At 42.8% G+C, this 20,187-nt stretch overlaps 1 protein-coding gene across 1 annotated transcript in view; it reads left to right on the top strand.

Annotated features, from left to right (window-relative positions):
• The first annotated feature begins 428 nt into the window (after positions 1-428).
• Positions 429-20,187, top strand: part of ntng2b (netrin g2b) — a 64,955-nt gene continuing 45,196 nt past the window's right edge. The window contains exons 1-3 of the mRNA XM_062434783.1: positions 429-467; positions 5,781-5,987; positions 16,518-17,161. Coding sequence (XP_062290767.1) covers positions 429-467; positions 5,781-5,987; positions 16,518-17,161 — 890 coding nt within the window. The remainder of the gene's footprint in view (positions 468-5,780; positions 5,988-16,517; positions 17,162-20,187) is intronic.

Genomic DNA, 20,187 nt, shown 5'->3' with positions numbered 1-20,187 from the left:
GATAGACAGTGGCCCTGTAAGCTAATGGCTAAATATCATCAGCCTGTGTGTACAAACACAAGAGTGCATACTGTACTGTACGTGTGTGTGTGTGTGTGTGTGTGTGTGTGTGTGTGTGTGTGTGTGTGTGTGTGTGTGTGTGTGTGTGTGTGTGTGTGTGTGTGTGTGTGTGTGTGTGTGTTTACAGCGTGGCCATCTGGTCAAAGCACTGACGACGGACAGATAAATTATTTCTGATCATGCACCACTTGTTTGGGGCCTTCCCAAAGTTCCAGACTGATTAATGCGGGAGCGTGACTCCCGCACAAGTTGACTTTTGCGTCATCCTTTCAGCAAACAGAGAGAGAGAGAGAAAGACGGAGAGAAACATAGAGAGAGAGAGAGAGAGAGAGAGAGTGAGAGAGAGAGAGACAGAGAGAGAGAGAGAGATGAGGCCCGTCCTGAACCTTGTCCAAACTCTGCAGGCTGCCACGATGAAGGGTATATTTTTTTTATCAAGGTCTGCCAGCTAGGCTACTCTGACAGTTCAATCCTCTGCCAAAATACAAACACTGAGAGGGAGTGAGAGTGAAAAAGAGCGAGAGTCAAGACAAAGATGGAGAGTGACAAAAAAAGAGAAATGAGAACACTCAAGAGTTTTGCCATCGGATTTTTGCGTTTTACTCAACTTTTCAGATTCTGTGACAGCACACCGGGGTGCCGAGTGATTCACAGATCAAATTTCTATATAAACGCATAAATAAATCACAGATATTACATAATATTGAGCCAGTTTAGAATTACAGTAAGTGGGATGACATATGATTTTACACTGCCACTTGAACGCAGCGTGGTCAAATCACCAACACCGTTGCAGGAAATGAATGCAGCAATGGCCTGTTGTGCTGCGCAGTGCGTTGTGTACAGGTCTATTAGCGAAGACAGGCTGTTCTATTGTTATTGATGCTCTTATTTAGGTAGACATAATTGAATTCCAAAATACAATATCACTCATTCATCATGTTGAGAGTTGACATTTCTATCAGGTTATTGATGCACATTGGAATGAATTTAGTAAAGTGTAAAATCATATATAGGTGTAGATGTTTAGTTTGAATATCATCATGATTTTTGTCAGAGACACAAGAGAGGCTGCACAAAATGCAATCAGCTCCACTGCCTACACATGTAATCTTGTCCATTTGTGAAATAAATGTTTAGAGCTTAATCATACTAAGTCACGCCGACACTCTCTGACCGTCACTGAATCAGTGATGAACCTCTGCTCGCAAAAAGCAAATGAGAAGGGGGAAAATATTTCACGTTTCAGGTGCTAACTACAGAAATCTAAGAGGCTTTGGAAGTGAAATACAAGCTGCTCTGAGTTTTACCTCAACCTCTAACAAATGCCACGAGTTTCATATTTGACTCAATATTGGGCGTCGATTAAAGGCCTGTGTTATTCTGTATCAAGAGCCTGTTATACTGTAGCAGCAAATGCCATATTTGTGATGCTCTATTGATAGGAAAAGGGGTCTTAAAAACTCTTCAGCAGTGAAAAGAAAAAAGAAGAAGGGTTAAGGCTTGTCTCAAAGATGCGAAAAGAGAGGGAAGGCCCTGCAAGGACAAACTATCGATCCTCTCCTGGGTGTGCTGCCAGTGTTTCATACAGAGGTTCATAATTTCCTCTGAATCGTACATCTCTTTCTTGCTCTCGACCCCTGTCCCCTGGCCTCTTTTTTTTTCTTTTGTTGCCCTACAATGTGACCAGAGGTGTGAATTATGTTAACCCAAATGCTTGTCATTCACCTGCGAAGTGTGAATTACAGCGTCATGACCCGTTATGAATTGATTACACACATTTGTTCCTGTGTCGGCAGTAAAACAGTGTTTGTGGATTTTACAAATTGAGTGCAGGGAGTTTTGGGGTTCTTGAGGATGTGATACAGGTCCCCCATCAGAAATAAATCATATTATAATTCATAAAAGCTACTACAGACAGACAGGTTTGATTACAGGTTAAGTATCCTTCAGCTGTCACAGTGGTTCCCAACCTAAAATGATGCTCTGTCTATCTGCAACCTCTTGTCACTGGTTACATCTTGTGTCTGGGTTGTGACCAAGGATTTCTTTTCCTTGTGTAATTTGAAAACTTTTTAGAGCACTTAAGAGCTAATATAATCCAGTAGCATCACTAATAAACACAGATTAAAGGGGCATTCCACCTATTTAACAGATGAGGGTCACTTTACTCTTTCAGCTCTGCCTGTAAAAAGTTATTTAAATACTTCTGCGGCTCTGGGGGGAGTTTTCTAAAGTGAGAGTGAACATCCCTGATGACATCATTGGGGTCCTCTCAGATTCTGCTTGAAACATCCTATTCTTAACACAAAACCTGATTTATGAACTGTAGGTGTTGAGTTTGAAAGACAGAAATGCTGGAGAAAGTTTGTGTTTCCCTTTAAAGGAACACACATAAATAAACTATGGCATTTTTCTGCTTTCCTCTTCCTTTTTAATCTCTTGAGGGTCTCCACCCACACACTGGAAACATCTGAATTACCTGTGCAATGCACGCACAGTGTTGCGGGCCCATGGAAACATTAGATATTCAGCAACATCAGAAATCAGTTGCTGTTTGCCGCCCCCTCTGCATGAAAAAGTTTAAGGCCCTGCTCCGTATCAGCACCATGGACAGCACACCACTCTGCTGCAGGAGGCCAGTGCAACCCTGTTAAAAGCAAATTCAAACATTTATATATTTATCCATATTTAAAGTTCAAATCTACTGATAACCCTGCATAATAATCTTACAGATAATTAATGTTGCTGCAGGCTGACGGCTGAGAAAACCACAGCAAAAAGTTCATGTATCAATATGCTCTTATAGGAATTTTTTTAAGGAATTTAAAGGTTGCATTATACCAGATAAATAACACAATAAATTAGGATAAGGTCACTGTATACACTTACTAGAAGTTAGGAGTATGAGAGGAATGTAATTTTCTAACGCAGGGACAACTGTGAGTTCACTGTTCAAGTAACCAAAGTGTGCAGTGCGTTGTTGTGACACATCTGGACAGATTAAGAGCGGCAGGACAGTAACACCGGGTCCCCGCTTTCTCCGCTGGTCCTTTAAGCCGAGCAGGGTGCAGACCGGACCTGATGGGGAACAGTTTTGAGCAGGAGCGGAGAGGGGAAGTTGCACCGCCCCGGTTCAGGCAGCAGGGCTGGAGCAGATAAAAGCTCAGATAGTGATTGAAAGTGATGGTAAAAGGATTTAGCCAGGGCATTAACTGAGGGAGAGGGGAGAGAGAGAGAGAGAGAGAGAGAGAGAGAGAGAGAGAGAGAGAGAGAGAGAGAGAGAGAGAGAGAGAGAGAGAGAGAGAGAGAGAGAGAGAGAGGGGGGGAGGGAGGAGGAGAAGGAGGGAGGGTGATATTTTCCATAAAGCCTTTTTTTTCTCTCTTTCTTTCTGCCCTTGAGGATCCCGAGTAAACCCGAGCTTGTAAAGTGGGAAGAGGAGGAGGAAAGGGGGGGCAAGAAGGGCGGACACAAGCCTTTCCTCAAAGTCAATATTTTATACTTTTGATACTCCTTGACGCTGGATTTCAGTCCTCTTCTCCCGGCCGCTTCCAGATCTAGGACACCGATCTACCGTGCGCAGCCATCAACGGTGCGATAAAAAAGTATCCGGCAGAAGGCAAAAACAAACAGCGAGCCGGGCAGGCAGGCAGATAACGGGAGTACAGTGAAGATAGCGGCGGGGGAACGAGTACAGTGGGTGATCGGGAGGATTTTTTTTGCCCAAAGAGAGGGGGACGTGCACGTACTCCAACGCCACACAAAGTGCTGACCCGTCTCACAGATGCAGGTTACAAGTAAGTGCTTTATCTGATTATTAAAAAAACCAAACATCTTGCAATAACAATGCATTTTGCTGAAGCTTTTTGAAGTCTTGCACCGAGAAGCTGCTGTGAGTTATGCACAATTATCCGGACATCTCCAGAATAGTCAGAGTGATTTATCAGGGGACTTTTAGCTCAATTTACAATATTTTATAGAAGCGCATCAAGGCATTAATGTGTGCATATACATATAGTGTGAGCAATGCTGCTCGGTGGGATGCACTGGTCCTGTGCAAACTGACACACCCCTACAGGACTGTCAGTGCCGGGAAATAGCTTTTGTCGACTTCACTTGCCAACTGAACTAAGTCAGAGTCCACAGGGTTGTGTGGGACGGGTTGTACAAGGACCTGGCTTCTGTCAGTGTGGGATGACAGTCGGATTATGATCAATGGAACCACACTGCAAAAGATGTCAACCATATTTATTCATGTATTCATGAATTCAGTCTAAAAATCGAATAATAATTGAATTAAGGGAATAAATCTGGCAGTAAGTACGTCTAGTGGAATTTCTTTTGCGTAAAGTTTTACCATTACATAAATGACAGGATGCTGAAGTTAGACCGTATAATGAAGAGGCCTATAATACAGACATAATACAGAAAGTCCAAAGAAAATTCCATTTGAAATTCAAGAAAATTCTTTAAAAGGCTAATTAATGAGTACTGTCTCCTCTTTTTTGCGCATTTTCACATATTTAAGGAAAGCTGGTGATGTAGGCTATTAAATGTCTCTTTCAGGAGTACATTTCTTGCAGTGCAGTTATTAAAAACACATCTGTAGTCTACTCCCCATCTCCAGCCTTTGCAGAGCTATAGGAGCAATTACAACTCCTGGGCGCACAGGCGGCACCCGGCAGCAGCACGTGTTTTTACGCACAAGGTTACCCACACAGTGCAGCGCTTTTCAGTTCTTATTTAAAACGTAATGCTCAGGTTAAGTGTCGCTGAATGCACCGCAGGTTAAAGGTTTGTTTAACCAAACTTCCTCGTAACCTACTGGTTGTGCCAAATTCACAAAAAGTCATCCACATAATCTGAAAATGAATTCGATGTTTCCTCAATTTCTAAGATAAATCCCTACAATTGAACGCGGTAAGATTAAATTGCTACTAAATACGAATGCAGCCCACCCACCCACATGTATATTTCAAGGACTGTCATTAAACTTTTATTTATGCAAAAGAGAAAATACCATTCAGGATAAAGTTAAACCTAGTTAAGCTCTGAAAATCAGGCAGTCGCATCCCTGCATTTACAGTAAGATTAAGGATGTGGTTATTTAATTGGTATACATTACTCATCACACTAAGTCCCTGTTTCTCTCATATCTGTCCCCATTTCGCCCCAGGACAATCAGAGGAGTTCGGCCGGTGCAAATCGTCCAATGGATATACCTGAAGACGCATCAGTTTCTCCTTCATGCTCCCCGACCTACTGCGCCGATTCCCTGCAGGATTCCGCTCTCTGAGACATGGACCCGTGATAACAACTCAAACCCAACTTCCTGCAACACTATGGTTAAAGTGTCTGCCGAGGTTACTCTCTGTAAAATTATCCGCCTCTCCATCCACCGTCCATCCTCCTCAGGAAGTCAGCCGTCAAAACAAGAAAGTGTCCCTCTCTCGGATCTCTGGGGGCCGTCGATATTTGTGAAGAGACACTGAACGAGAGTTTACAGTTTTCATTTAGGGAGTTTATAAGTCTGGAGGCGAGTTGTGTCAATTCACCTGCACCTCTCCATTCACAGTAAAGCAGTATGGTGGTAGGGATGTCCACTATTTCCTCATGATCACCGCTCCATGCGCTTCATCTCTCCTCTGAGCTCCGTGGCCCCCCTCACCCTGCGCCGGACCCCACTCCAAACACCCCCCAGCCTGCCATGCTCCTCCAGGCTGTGTTGCTGTTGCTGCTGCACTACTTGGCCTCCACTCTGGGCCAGTACGAACTGTGCAAGTCCCTGGTGAGCACGGATGAAGGCTCGGTGTGGGAGCATTACGCATGCCAGCCGAAACCCTCATCCATGAAAGACCACATGCGGATCAAAGTGGATCCGCCCGGAATCACGTGTGGAAACCCGCCGGAGAGGTTCTGCACCCTGGTGAGTTCATGTCGGGACTTGACCCCCATCTTTTACACTTTTACCGATAACTTGTGTAGTATTATCAATATCTGAAAGCTCGTAGTGTGTAAGCACAACATTAGTTATACGTGTAAAAAGTTCAAACACATTGTTTTGGAAATTGGCAAAATGACAGAATTATGCACTAAAGCTGAATAGTGACAACGTGAAAAGTAATGACACAGAAAAAATGGATTAATTAAGGTGGAAGCAGGATTCACACTTTAAAATCTATAGGGATCTAAAAGGGATGACATAAGTGCAATGACTTGGCATGGCTCTACCTCCCTCAGAGAGGTCTGGAGGTGTTGTTTACATTAGTATGTACTTGGCAGCCTGTGATCCGGTCTGATTCAGGCTTCTATAGAGCACCTCACATTTCCTCTGGTAAAATGCATATAGCAGGGTCCTCCTCTTTAGTTCCAAGGACACTGAAGGGTGAGCTGCAAGGAAAAACTCGTTAAAATGTCTGCTATAGCAATATTTAACACACTTTAGCCTGCAGGCTAGTTCCCCATCCCGGCTAATGTAGGTGTAATAATTTGAAATAAGGGTTATAAAATCATTGTAATCCTATGAAGGCTGCAATTAAGCTTCCCCCTGCCTCTTCAACTTAAAGTTTTATACTTCAGATTTTGACTCATAAGACTTGACTCACTGTGTGTGAGATAGGAAGTTTGTCCTCTTGATGACTGCCAGTGAGTTTCCACTCACTGAGATGGCCACAATTGAAGGCGCTAGAGGTGTCTTTCCAGCCATGAGTCAAAAGTCTCACAGAAAAAAAGAGTGTTTCCGCCTGTCTACATCACATTCGGCTAAACAATCATGCCACACTGTTAATTAGATGTTTATATTCTGTGTGACTAGACATTTGTTACCTTACAAACAACCCCAGTCTCCCTCCTTTCTTCTCACTGAGACTATTAACAGTACTCGAGGGGGGTGGGGGGGGGGGGGGGGTCGTTTGACAGCAGCAGGAAAGGATATTGTGCTCCTTGGATACCTAATGGTTAATGATTTGTTTAATGTAGAAGTAGCGGAAACCGCTGTCTTCTTGAGAAAGCCTCTCCAATGACTTCTCTTGAGAGGAGGAGGCATGGGAAAGAGGGGGAAGAAGTGGAGAGAGATGCTCGCTGCCATAACGTATTGACGTCCGCCCCCTAATGGCCCTGGCCTGGAAACTTCTATAACTATGTTTCTGAGTGAGCAATGATGAAATATTGATGGGTTCCTTAATGGGCTTCCTTACAAGGGTTGGCCAGTGACGCTCCATCCAGAGGATCCAGAGTGCGCCGCTAGACTGATGAGAGAGAAAGAAAAGGGTGGTGGGGGTGGGTGGTGGAGGGCAGGACAGGAAGGAGTCAAGTCTTAGTCAGCATTTTTACATCGGACAGGGTCTTAATAGTGGAAAGTTCTGGTTCTTCCCAGGTCATTTGTGGCTGTGGGGATTGAACCGGGCCCTCTGATGCACTAGCTGGGGATTTAGAGAGTGTAGAGGGTCTAAGATAAAAGTTTGCTTGAGAAGTGAAGGATGTCAGACTCAAATTCCAACGTAACAAGTGATTACTACATGAGAAAGCAAAGAGGGTTCATGTCTGTTACTTGGTAATTATTTGACTACTTTTTGGTTAATATTTAGGGGGGAAAAATAGTTCTTCTAGGATGCAACATTAAAAAAATGTTGCATTTATTTAACAGTAAATCTCTGCATTTTGGGGTTGAGAATCACAGAGCATTTACATATGATGTACTATCAGAGGATTAATCCATCTGTACGCACTTCAGCAGGGAATCAAGGCCATTACATCTCCTCTCCGTCTCTCTTTTGGACGCACCAACGCGGTATTGGTTGAGTGTTATTGGTATACAGATCATTTATTTTCTGGAAGGCAGCTTTTTTTTTTTTTTGTTCCTTTTTTTCGCTTCTACTTGCCCCCGGATTTGGCAGCTTTACAGAAAAGCCGGTTTCTTATCTAATTGGTGTACATTTACATTCACTCATTCAGCAATCCCACAAGTCAAGGGAAAGTCGGGGCACTGAAAAAAAAAAAAAAAAGACTGCATCACCCAATGCGCAGAGCTGCTCATCCTTAATAAGACTTGAGACATACTGCGGAAGATGCAAAATAATCCCCCCCAACCCCCCACCCCTTCTCTCACCCTATGAGTGCTGTTTCTAAAAACTATGGGAGAATTCAATTTTTGGGGTTTTGACGTTGAGGCATACTGTAGCTCTCCCTGCTTGCACTGGTTTACAGTAGTTTTTGGTCTCTCCATCTCCACGGGGATGCATTTTTTCTACTCAATTTATCTCTCTTGTTCCCTGGGAATGCAGCATCTTTTCTCCTCAGCCAAACAGGCCAGCATGTTGGCTTCTTTCAACATGACGGGCTTCCAGCACTTTGACAAAGATGCTACTGTCACAAGCGCTGTGTTAGGAGCTTCAGTAGTTTCTTTGTAGTTTCTCTGTATGATAGCTATGATAGACTCTTTGCTTGCAGTTGAGGATGATGGAGTAAGGAGGTTTGAGGGGGGTGAGGCAGTGTGTTGCAGAGGGGGATAGCTAATGATGAGGGAGAGGTGAGGAAGATCCAAGCTTAGCTAAGCAGAAAGATGAAATCAGACCACAGTTCCACAGTAGTACACACACAGTGTCGATATATAAAAATGCTGCATTCAAAAAAGGTCTCGCTGTGCCGTTGTTTGTTATTTAGTTTTTTGGTTTTGAACCAAAACCTTCACTCAACCGTCTCCCTCGGGGGCCGAGAACAGAGAACCGCCGCATGCAAATATGGATGGATGCATGTGTACAGGAATGTACAGTAGTCGCTGACGTTAACGGGCACCGGCAGGGGAGTGTGAAACGTGTGCACGAGTCGGCCACTGTGCACAATAGTATGTCTAAGAAACACAACAACAAACAAACAAAAAAAAACAACACACCTTCCTGTTCCACAACACATTTGCCCGTTTTAGAAGGTAGAAATCAGCCAGCTCTAAAAATAGACATGAAAAGAGAGAGAAGCCACGCAGCAGCGGAAGGGGAGCATGCAGGAAGGGGAGGAAGATGGCAGCTGGTAGTGTGGATCAGTGCTTCCCAGACTGGGCCTATAGCCATACCTCATACTCCCTGCCCAATGCAGCCCAGCCAGGCCCGGCTGGCCTGCCCTGCCCAGCAGTGGGCCATCAAGGCCTCGCAAAAGGGCCACACACACCCAGCAGTGGGCCATCCCTTGTGCATCTCCCTGAGATGAAAGATAGCCTGGGTGTCCAGTGTCCTAATAATACACCCCTGGAGGTGAAATTGGGCACAGCGTGAGTAGGTTCGACAATGCAGGGCATAATTAAAGAAGGGAGCAGAGAAAGAAACTGACAGCTAAAGAGAGCGACAGGGAGAGAGTGACTGTATGAACAAGGGAGGTGGGGGAGGGTGTAGTGATGTAATGGCATGGCTTGCTTCCCCATTAGGACACAGTTGAAAGTGATCAGGCAGTGTTTAGATGTGTTGGCAGTACAGGAGGATAGTTATAAGTGAGATTTATCCCTGACTGAGGTTATACTAAGAGGGATTGGTCACAGGGGCTTAGACAGTCTGAGGTGAACTTAACCAATCTTCTTGTCTTATCGGCAAAGATCTGATGGTTTGACCATATGTTTAGAAGCTATAGAGACACTGTGTTTGTCTGTGTTTTGTCTCTTGTGACTACTGTTCATGATAAACATTTTGGCAATATGGACAAGGGCAAAGAGCTTCCTATAGCTTCCCAAAAAAAGCTTCAGTGTAACAGAATCCATCTTGAAAATAAACACAGAGTATTCCCCTGGAAATGCCAGTCGACTTATATTTGAGATGCTTTCTGTTGATTTGATGTGTTTGGAAAACTGTAGGAGACTCTCGCTCCTCGCCCTTGTTTATGATTCTTCTTGCATTATAGTTTCCCAAATCTCTACAAAGGAGTAGATATAGATATGTAGATATATGTCAGAGCAAGTGAGTCTCCCACAACTTAATAAAAACTAACTTGAAATCAACAAATCCTCTCAAGTACTTTTCTGCAAGGGTTTCCAGGGGAATCATTTCTGTCTGTAATTTCTGTTTACTTTCAGTCGGGCTGCTCGAGTTTATTTCTGCTGATTAAAAGTGTTTTTGAAAGCTGTATGAAACTCGTGATCCTGGCCCTTTTTTTTTAAACAGCAGATATTTTGACATGTCACAGTAGAGAATACTACAGTTGTAAATCTTAAAATGAATGATAACTGAATTCTATTAAGCTGCTGATTTCAGGGTCCTGGTATTGTGAATGTCACACTGTCATGGCCTACCGGGACACTTTAATACAACGGAGCTGTCTTTGTTGTGCTGTGTTATTAGTAATAGCTCTGCTTTTCCTTTTTTTATCTATGACAAAACAAAATATCTGTGGTGAAAAAAAAAGGTTACTGGAGTCCACATTTCCTAAAGAAAAATATTATCTTGACCAAGGCACATAAACGATAACTTCCAGGTCTTAGGAAGAACTACAGCACATGTGAAATAAGTTCTATAAAGCCTTATACGTAACGTAACATAATGTCAGCATCAGTTGGGGCTGATGAAGGTTGAAAATGAAGAAAAAAAATCCAGGGGTGTGGCGTTAAAAAAAGTAGCGTTACCACTTCTTGAAGCTCGAGACATTTTCCACTGCTAGCATAAACACACCCAAGTCTCTGACCAAACTGTTTTCAAGTTGCATTGTAAGGTAGTGTAGACCAGGTTGTGTCAAGGAAAAAGAATGAGTGCAGTAAAAAAGATGATGTCTCTGGTTCTGCTGCATTAAATTTGATCATTTTTCTAAAACTGTACATTGTGAGTCCGACAATGTTATACACATGCAGAGCTAAATTGGTGGATAAATACTGAAAGCACAAAATAATCTAAAAATCTCTGAAGCACAAAATCCTTTTCCAGTTCATTTGCCTCTCTTTATCTACATCTGCTCCTTTGTGATTGGTTTAGATTTAATAACAGACATCAATAAAGTATAATAGCTTTTACCTGAATTCCCCTCATCAGTGCATTTCAGGAAAGGAATAAATCTCTCTCTGATATTTGGTACACTGTAAGTATTGCCTCAATTAGATGTTCAGAACTCGTCCTGGTCCAACTGTGGTGATCTGAGCAGGACAAGGCCCGCTGCTGCTTCGGAGCAGCATGGTGTCCCCCGTTCTGTCCTTCTTCTCTCCTCCTCTAGCACAATCACACTTGCCTACAGTAAACATTTATTTTTGCTTGCACTCACAAACACACACACACACACACACACACACATTTACACTTTGCAGACTGCTGTTTTGTACCTGGCAAGACAGTTTACAGCAAGCAAATAATCCCAGTTTCAGGTAATTAAAGTAACAGCAAGTATATGATTTGTTACTCTATACGTGTACGTCACTCAGGGTAAAAAAGATCCTCCAGTATGATGGGAAAAAAAATCTCCAACAAAATCAGAGATTAACGTTATAAGTGGAAAAGCAATATCCCTTTCTGTTCCCCTCTGTGGCCTTTTTAATGGGAAGGTCATTTCATTTGATGTTCCTCCAAAACAAAATAAATTGTATTCTCTGACTGTGTGTCTCTACCTTTATTCCCCTTGCTAGCAATATAACATAGAAACTTCTTTAAGTGGAGGATGAAATAAAGAGGAAAGAAAGGGCATGGTGGCGACGGAGGGACTGAAGGAGAATACTTTTGGTGGGACAGAAATGGTCATAAAAGTAATAGAAGAGAGAGAGGGAAGGACAAGTTTCTTCCTGCTTTATTTTGGTGTAAATGCATAATGGTAGCTTGTTATATCTGTAGGCAACCACTAATGTTTTTTGTTACTGCTGTTGTGCTAAAACATCACAATAACAAACTTCTAAAATGATATTTGTGTATGATGATTTCTAGGTCAGAGAGCTCACTCTTTAATATTATTCAAATTAAAAATAATATATTATTATAATTGCAGTCTCACAAACACCAATGCCATGTAAGTTGGGCGCTTGAAGAGTTATTAATGAGTGTTTTGAATGAAAACAAGGAAGTCACTCATTACAGGGGCATTATGGTGGCGGCTGTTGTCGTGGAGACAGGATACCAGCGAGGATAATTGCTGGAGGGGCTTAGCAGTGCGGGCCACCTGCTGCAGCAGTTGGCCAGGATCTATGTGTGTGTTTACTAGTGTTTTGTGGGGGGGGGGGGGGGGGGGGGGGGGGTGAGGGGTGAGTGCACACTGGCGTAGATATACAGGACCGGGGCAGAGTGGTGGCAGGAGGCAGAGTGGGATAAGGAGGAAAGGGCACACAAAGGGCTTAAACATAACCTCGCGCGTAAGTCTCTCATGAGGGATAAAAATCTTCCAGCCTATATTACTGTACATATCACCTCCACTGTAGCTAATCCTAAAGGGCCCAGAGAGGTCGGAGCAGACTGATGAACAGCGGCAAGCATGCAGCTCTTTGACCCGATGCTCAAATCCAACAAAGTGACAACGAGACATAAAAAGAAAAATATTGTATTGATCCTTGCTTCTTGTCTGCTTTGTACTGTCGGCCGCTACAGTCGCACACTAAAAAAAACAGAACAACACACTTTCTCTTCCTGACTCTCTTCATCTTTGTCTCAGTGCGTAAACACTGTCACCAACACACTTCAGCGGCTAGCTGTAAGGAGTATCTGGGACAGTGTGATAGTGCAATCATTTTCAATAGGATTTGTAGGTCGAGGGTCATCCCTGGAACAACAGACTACTAAATCCTGTCCGGTGTGTGTAAATGTGTGTCTGTGCTAAGGTCAGAGGATGCACTAATGGAGGGCACAGAAGCAGCAGGGCCACTACAGAACAGCTTTCAGCTAAAAGTAGCACATCCCGCCTCTGACTTTCACTGTAACCTCCTTCATCTAATTCTAATTACCTCTTCCGGTTGCGGTTGGTTATGAGCGTTGTAGATTATCATCCTAAGTGTGTTTGCGTTGACAGTGATCTCTGTCTGCGTCGGTGCAAGGGAGATAATTGGGTTATCAGATAGAGTACAATGCAGCTATGTCGTCCCTGTGAGGAGAGAGATAGATTATCTGGTATCTGGGTTTTTGGTATAAAGATACTATAGTTTCACTGCAGAGCCTTCACATGCATTATGATCCTGTATAGTGTCTTCAATGCCGTACAGCTTCCCTCAGCACCGCCTCAGCATTTGCTTATGTTTGGAGTTTTCCCACTCTGCGTTGTCACCATAAATCAGATGATTTATAATCTCAGCCTCGCAGGATTGTAACTTTGCCTTTTGTTATTAGACCACTAGAGTGGCTTTGAGTGACTGCTCACTTTCCCGTGGTATAGTCAAATGACTTTATTCAAAAGGCAGAACTGTCGGGATGTGCAGCTTCTTGGAAACAGACGTGAAAAAGTGAGCGTCTGCAAAGAAGCTGTGACACATGATCTGTGCTTGCAGAGTACATCGATATGATGCAGTATTGCTTTCACATTACAGTTTACATCATAAAGAAGAAACTGCTGTTTAAAGTGATACTGCTCCCAAAATATTCTGAGTATTGAACAATAAACCTCTATAGCCTGCAGAAAGTTTGGTCAGCTTGAGTTTATGTTCGTAACAACCGATTCCAGTAGTTTTCAGAGGGGAAAAAAGGTATCAAATCGTACATAAAAACTTCTCAAACCACTCCTGCAGCATAAATCACCTCTCCACTCTCCATCTGTGTGTTCCAAATACTCATGTTTTTACGCAAAATGTGGTTAAATACACAATTTGCATCTCAATCCTCGTGCACAGCTCCGTCAAGCTCGTTAGCAGGCGCGTGCGCCGGTTCATGAATGTTAAAGCGCCCACCTCCTGCTGACTACAGCCGCCATTTTCCATCAATGATGAAACTACAAACTATTTACAGGCACCTTTCAAGTCTACAGGGGGTGCATGATTCACACTCAAAAGATAGATTTTTTTGTTTGGAATATCACTTAAAAGTAATTATCCAATCTAATTCAGCACTGCTCAACTTGAAGCAGACAGTGCATTTCAGTATATTAAGGCTCCATCAGTTTGTGTGATCAATCTTTTCAGTGTAACATCAGTATTTTAGTCATGGCTGTAATCTGATAAATTGAAAAGCAGGCAGTAATTTCGGTGAGTTTATTTAATGCATCGCTTTAATGAAACCACATAAAACATTTAATTCTATATCAATGTGATTTTCATCAACACTCAGACTGGTCTTTTTGTAAAAAAAAATGTCCAGTTTGATGTCAGATATGGTTTAGTTAACTCTCTGCTACCTTAAAGGAAAATGCACAAGAATCCAGTGTTTCATCATTTTTAGGGCCAGAATTCATCATTTGGGACTCAGATGAAAGATAAAAGTGAAAAAAGGTTACTCTTGAATTTTGCTATAAGAAGTGACCTACTTTATAAATGCATTCACATAATAACTTTTTTGTCTTAAATTGGCTGTTTAGACCATTTTTAAGTGTAATTCTTTGACATTTGAAATATACAGACCCAGCTCTGTACAAATGACATCAAACTAACTGCAGGGTTAAACAACAATAGCATGTTTCTTTATTTGATTAGTAGAGGAAAACATTAAACTGGCATGTAAACACTACAGTTCAATGTGTGTAGATTGATGGCAAACAAGCTGTTGTTCATTTTTTTGCATGTTGTGAACAGTTAAAGTTTTAGTGCCTTGCTCAAGCACTTGTCAGCAGGGCAAATATTTGCTGTTGATGTATCTCAGATTTGAGTGTGCTGGTTGACAGTTTTGCCTCTTGCAACTGCTTGTCATTCGTTCTTTCTCATATTTTATTACTCATATCTAAAAATATTCCAAAAATAATTATTTAATTACGTCATTACCTTACCAAAAACAGCATTTTCAAGCCTGTTACATTCTTAAACACCGCAGTTAAATAGTAGTAAAATGCGAACAGTAAAGATAACAAGATAAAAGAAAACAAAGAAGAAAGGGGAGGAAGAAGGAGAGGCGGAGGAGGAGGAGGGGGAGGGGGAGGAGGAGGTAAAAGGAGAAAGAAAGAAGAGGGATATTTTAAGACATTCACTGCACTCCATCAACAAAGCTTGTTAAACGAGACGCAGTAAAATTCAGAAAGATTATTGGATTCCCAATAAATAAAAGAAGGATAACATCAGCGATGGAATTTAACCAGTAAGTACGAGTGTAGCAAACAGGAGGAGGATGGAAACTTCACAAGAATCGGTCGATAATTGCTAACTTAAATAAAATATGTGTAATGTATTTAGAGCAGAAATGTGTTTTAGTTAATGGTTTATAAATGCAACAGTGTTATGATTTCAGTTTTGGGACTTTGTGAGTGCCGCTATGATAAAAACAAACCAGTAGTGAATATGGTGACAAATAATGACCCCTTTGATACAATGAACAACTGTGACTAAACACTGGAGAAAATAATAAGCCCTTATCAGTCTAATTAGTCCATCCTGGGGGCATGATGAGCCTTATGAATGTGATACAATCTAAACAGCGTTAGAGCTGAATTTACACAAATTATGCACCAGGAGAGACGGCTGTGAGGATCTCTGGGATTTCTTTGTGTAAATATTTAACTTCTGTGGTTATGTGGATGTCAGACAACTGGCTTACAATAGTAAGCTGCATCCATTTGACTGAAATATCTGCAAATTTCTGAATATGAGGAGTCAGCAAGAGTTAAGATATTGTTGGACTTGGAAATTTAGAAACGTATCCAAAAGAAGGGATTCGACAAAGTTTGGCAGCAGGCTAGAAAAACTCTTGATATAGGTCATGGACATGTTTGGAACATGATTGAAGCAGATTTGTCTTTTTGGAAGAAAAGGACGACAACAGGCACGGGATTTCTGAACAGAGAGTGAAAGGTATTTCTTAGTGCAGGTGGAAAGAGGCCCGCAGCTCTCTGTGAGGAGTGTGAATAATCCCATTGACTTCTGTAGAAGGGCCGTGGCTTGAAAGTCTTGACATCAGTAGAGGAGGAGGATCAATTCTCTGGAGTTAAAAGTGCAGCAGCACTCTGCTGTCTATGCAAAGACAGTGATGATGCATGATCCCCTTGACCTTCACACTTCCTGTTGTGTTGTTTGGCAAGTTTACTTTTAAGCTCTCTGTCCCTCAGTGCTCTGGCAAGGAGTTAAAGACATTCCTTGTTTAGATGCACACCCAGAAATATGAACAGATTGTTTTTAACAGTCTTGTAGAAATACTTGCATATCTTTTAAACCAGTGTTGATAGCAATGATCACATAAAGGGGATCGTCCATACTTAACCTTGAAGGAAATTAGCAGTAGGGCATAGAAGGCAATGTTATAACATATGTATAACATAATATTGTGTTGAAGACTTGTTGGTTTTTAAAATAAAATCATTTTATGACAAATCTCATGTATTCTCTATAGGCTGATCATTAGATTCAACCTCACACTCTGACTGATGTTCTCGGTTTTCATCCCTCTTGTAGGAGAACCCATACCTGTGCAGTGATGAATGTGATGCCTCTAATCCAGACCTGGCTCACTCTCCTCAGCTGATGCAGGACCGTGAGCGCAACGGCCTAATCACCTACTGGCAGACAGTCACATGGAGCCGCCACCCAGAGCCCCTGTTGGCCAATATCACAATGTCCTGGAACAAGAGTCTGGAGCTTACAGACGATATCCAGATCACCTTTGAGTATGGCCGCCCTACTATCATGGTACTGGATAAGTCCATGGACCATGGGCGCTCCTGGCAGCCGTACCAGTTCTATGCTGACGACTGCCTGGATGCCTTCAACATGCCACCTAAACGTGTGAGTGACCTCTCACCAGCCAACATCACTCGGGTCATCTGCTCCGAGCAGTACTCTCGCTGGGTTGGCTCCAAGAACGACAAGAATGTGAAGTTCGAGGTGCGGGCGCGCTTTGCTGTGTTCGCTGGCCCTGGGCTACAGAACATGGAAAACCTGTATACTCGCATGGAAAGTATGAAGGGACTGAGGGACTTCTTCACCTTCACCAACCTTAGAATGAGGCTTCTCAGGCCCGCCCTCGGAGGCACCTATGTCCAGAGAGACAACCTGCTCAAGTACTTCTACGCCATCTCCAACATCGAGGTACCTGCCAGGTGAGGGTCGACTTTGACTTAGTTAGGGATGCACATTTTTAAATGTCTTGATATGTGCTCACTCAATTTATAATGAAGAAATTATTATTTTTGAAGAAAAAAAGGCAGATATCAAAGTGATCTGTAACAAAATGTTCATGTACATCATGAAATACATGAAAAGATCAGATGTCTACTAAGAAGCACTATAAAGCAGAAGGGGAAAAAAATACAAAAAGACAATATGACAGCTACTGTCATTCATTTAAATATTGATTATATTTGTGAAAATCCTCTTCCTCCTCCGTAAAACCAAATGTTACTCCACTAGTGTCTGTAAAAGTACATAGTTCCCCATATGATGGCTTTTTGTTACCTTGCGAGGCAGCTGGATTGACAATATCACAACATCACGTGAGAATCCATCTTGTCAGGTTTGAAGTTACACTCTTGTGTCCGAACCACCGGCAGTTTGGATCAATCGACGTTGTGAATCCAGCTGCCTCAGAAAGGTAAGACGGTGACAGACAATGATGGACAGATGGTTCATCTAGTCACCTGCCAAGTATTTCTTGAAAGTGCCTTTCCTTTTCCAAACAGTTTCCATGGACGACTTCTCAGATGGTTCTGTGTAACAAACCATCTGGCACTTCAGGTTAGGTTTTTTTTAAAGTTAGGATTTTTTTTTAAGTAAATCATTCCAAAAATAACACATATTCACACATTAAAAGCAAAATACTGCCAGTTTGTTAAAACTCATAAGCGACCTTGACATAATTTATACATGAATTGTCAACGATTATTGCTGAAATGTGCATATAAGGTTACTAATATATGTCAGAATATGTAATGTAAAGATTTTCTTAAAGTAAATCAGTGACTAAAAATATGTGTAATTATAAAACATAGTATTATATGACTAAATATCACTTCACACCCAGATATGATGGATAACTAAAACCACCTGGTGATCAACATCCCCTCTCTTCTGACAATCATGCACACAAACACTCTGATCTGAGGGCGTTCACAATGACCCTGATTCTCCTAGCATAGATCCTGGTCTGCCCGTCTGCCTGTGAGGACAATGATTAATGACAGAAACATACGGCCTCGGTGGTCTAACGTAAACCGCCATCCACATCCTGCCAGGGGAGCCGGGAACCCTTACATGGCAACTTTGTGACAGTGAAGGATGTTTGGGCCGTCACGCGCCTGCTTAGCATCAACAAGCCATCTCTCCTACCTTTCAGAATTATTATTCCAATCAATACGGCAGGCTGACATTTGAATGGTATTTAACATCCTTGTTGGGATGGCCTGGAATGGGAGGAGGGGGCGTGAATTAGTGCGTGTGTGTGTGTGGAAAGCAAAGGGGGGGTGAGAAAGGGAAAGTGAAAATGAGCGACTGTTTGAGGGGGGTTGTTTGGCCGATGTGGGCGTCTTGTGTGTATGCGTGTGCAGTGGAGATATGGGGGGGGGGGGTATTTGATGAAGTCCTGAGTGGATGCTGACACAGCACACACACACACAAATACACACACACACACACACACACACACACAAACAGCCCTCTGGCACTGTGGAAAGGGCCTGCAGGTATTGATCACAGCCACTTTTCAGGCTCAGCACAGAATCAGAGCGAGAGGGAGAGATCAGCCCAATACCCCGGGGGTGAAAACAGTCCATCACTAAGCCAGAACCCTCCACCAAAGCCAGCAAATTTAATAATCAGCCATCCGTGTTTTTGAAATATTTGTGCTTATTTCTTTATTTAGTAGTCCGCAAGCGCACCACATCTAAGAATTTATCATCCGACTCGAAATCCCTGCTGTGCCGCTTTGCTTGAAACACTCTCTACACTGTAAGCCCCTCAAAAAAAAAATCTCTCGTCATATTTATAAAACTTTCCTAATTTCTCTCCTCATCCAAAGAGCAGTGCTGGTGGCAGCTGGTGATAGTGTCAGTATGTGCTGGATCTGGTGACAGAGGACCCAAATATAGCCCTGTGGAGATGACTGAGGCCAGTCCGTCTTCCGCCCCCCGGCCACCCACACCTCCCGTAACATAATCACTAATCAATAAGTTATTCTGGGCAGCCAGCAGGAGTATTAGGTGATAGTGGTAGGGGGTCCTCAACAGTACAGTACAATCAGAAGTGTCTGATGCTTACGGCTGGGAAATTGATTTTGGGGAGCGAGACGATTAGTCAATGTTCCCTGGACAAAAGGCTAAGCTATTTCATCTCATCTCATCTGGCCTTAGTAACATATTGGGGTTTCCAATGCTTAAAATTTGAATAATGAATATTCCACTCCGATGGTGCTCCGGCGGGGATGGCGCAGCGAAATGGGTTTTATATGATCAAGACCGAGTGGCAGTGTACCACAGGTCGCCACGGTAATGAGATATGCTGGTGTTATCGATGGAGAGAGGGTTGTAGTCACATCCTGGCTGTATTGTATGTCCCCCAGGCTTCTGGCTGTGTGTCTCTGTGGCTGATCCCAGTTAAAAGTGATTATTATTATCAGTTAACTGTTCTTAATGATCTGAGTTGATCTGGACGGAAAAAGCAAAACAAGCTTTTTTCACCCATCAACCGGTGTAAGATGTTACCTCTGTGGGATGTGTCTCTTTTTTTATCTGACGCTGCATTGTCAGAGTGACTGGCCGAGGCTCTAAAGAGCTGGCGCAGGTATGCGGGAAGCCAGGTACTCAGGGCTAAATAGTGCTGCTTTATCAATAAATACGTAACCCAATAGGCCCTTAAGTGCAAACGCAGGCAAGCCAGGTTTGATGGGAGAGAGGTTGTAAATTTAGATTTGTGGACGCGATGAAAACACACAGCAAACTAGATCTTGAGCGAGTTGCGAGAGGGCATTCTGGGTAGAGGGCAGCCAGAGGTGGAGCAAGGATTTTTGTAGTGGGCAGGGAGCAGAGAAGGTCAAACAGAGGCGATGGAGGCAAAGTCAAACTGGAAAGAGTCGATAGAGTATTATTATATGATTCAGCATCAGTCACTCTGTATTGCAAAGTTCTCCCAAGGT

This window comes from Scomber scombrus, chromosome 15 (assembly GCF_963691925.1).
Source record: "Scomber scombrus chromosome 15, fScoSco1.1, whole genome shotgun sequence".
NCBI classification, from domain to species: domain Eukaryota; kingdom Metazoa; phylum Chordata; class Actinopteri; order Scombriformes; family Scombridae; genus Scomber; species Scomber scombrus.
The sequence above is the reverse complement of the archived record's forward strand: the minus strand, read 5'-3'. Positions and strand labels throughout refer to the sequence as shown.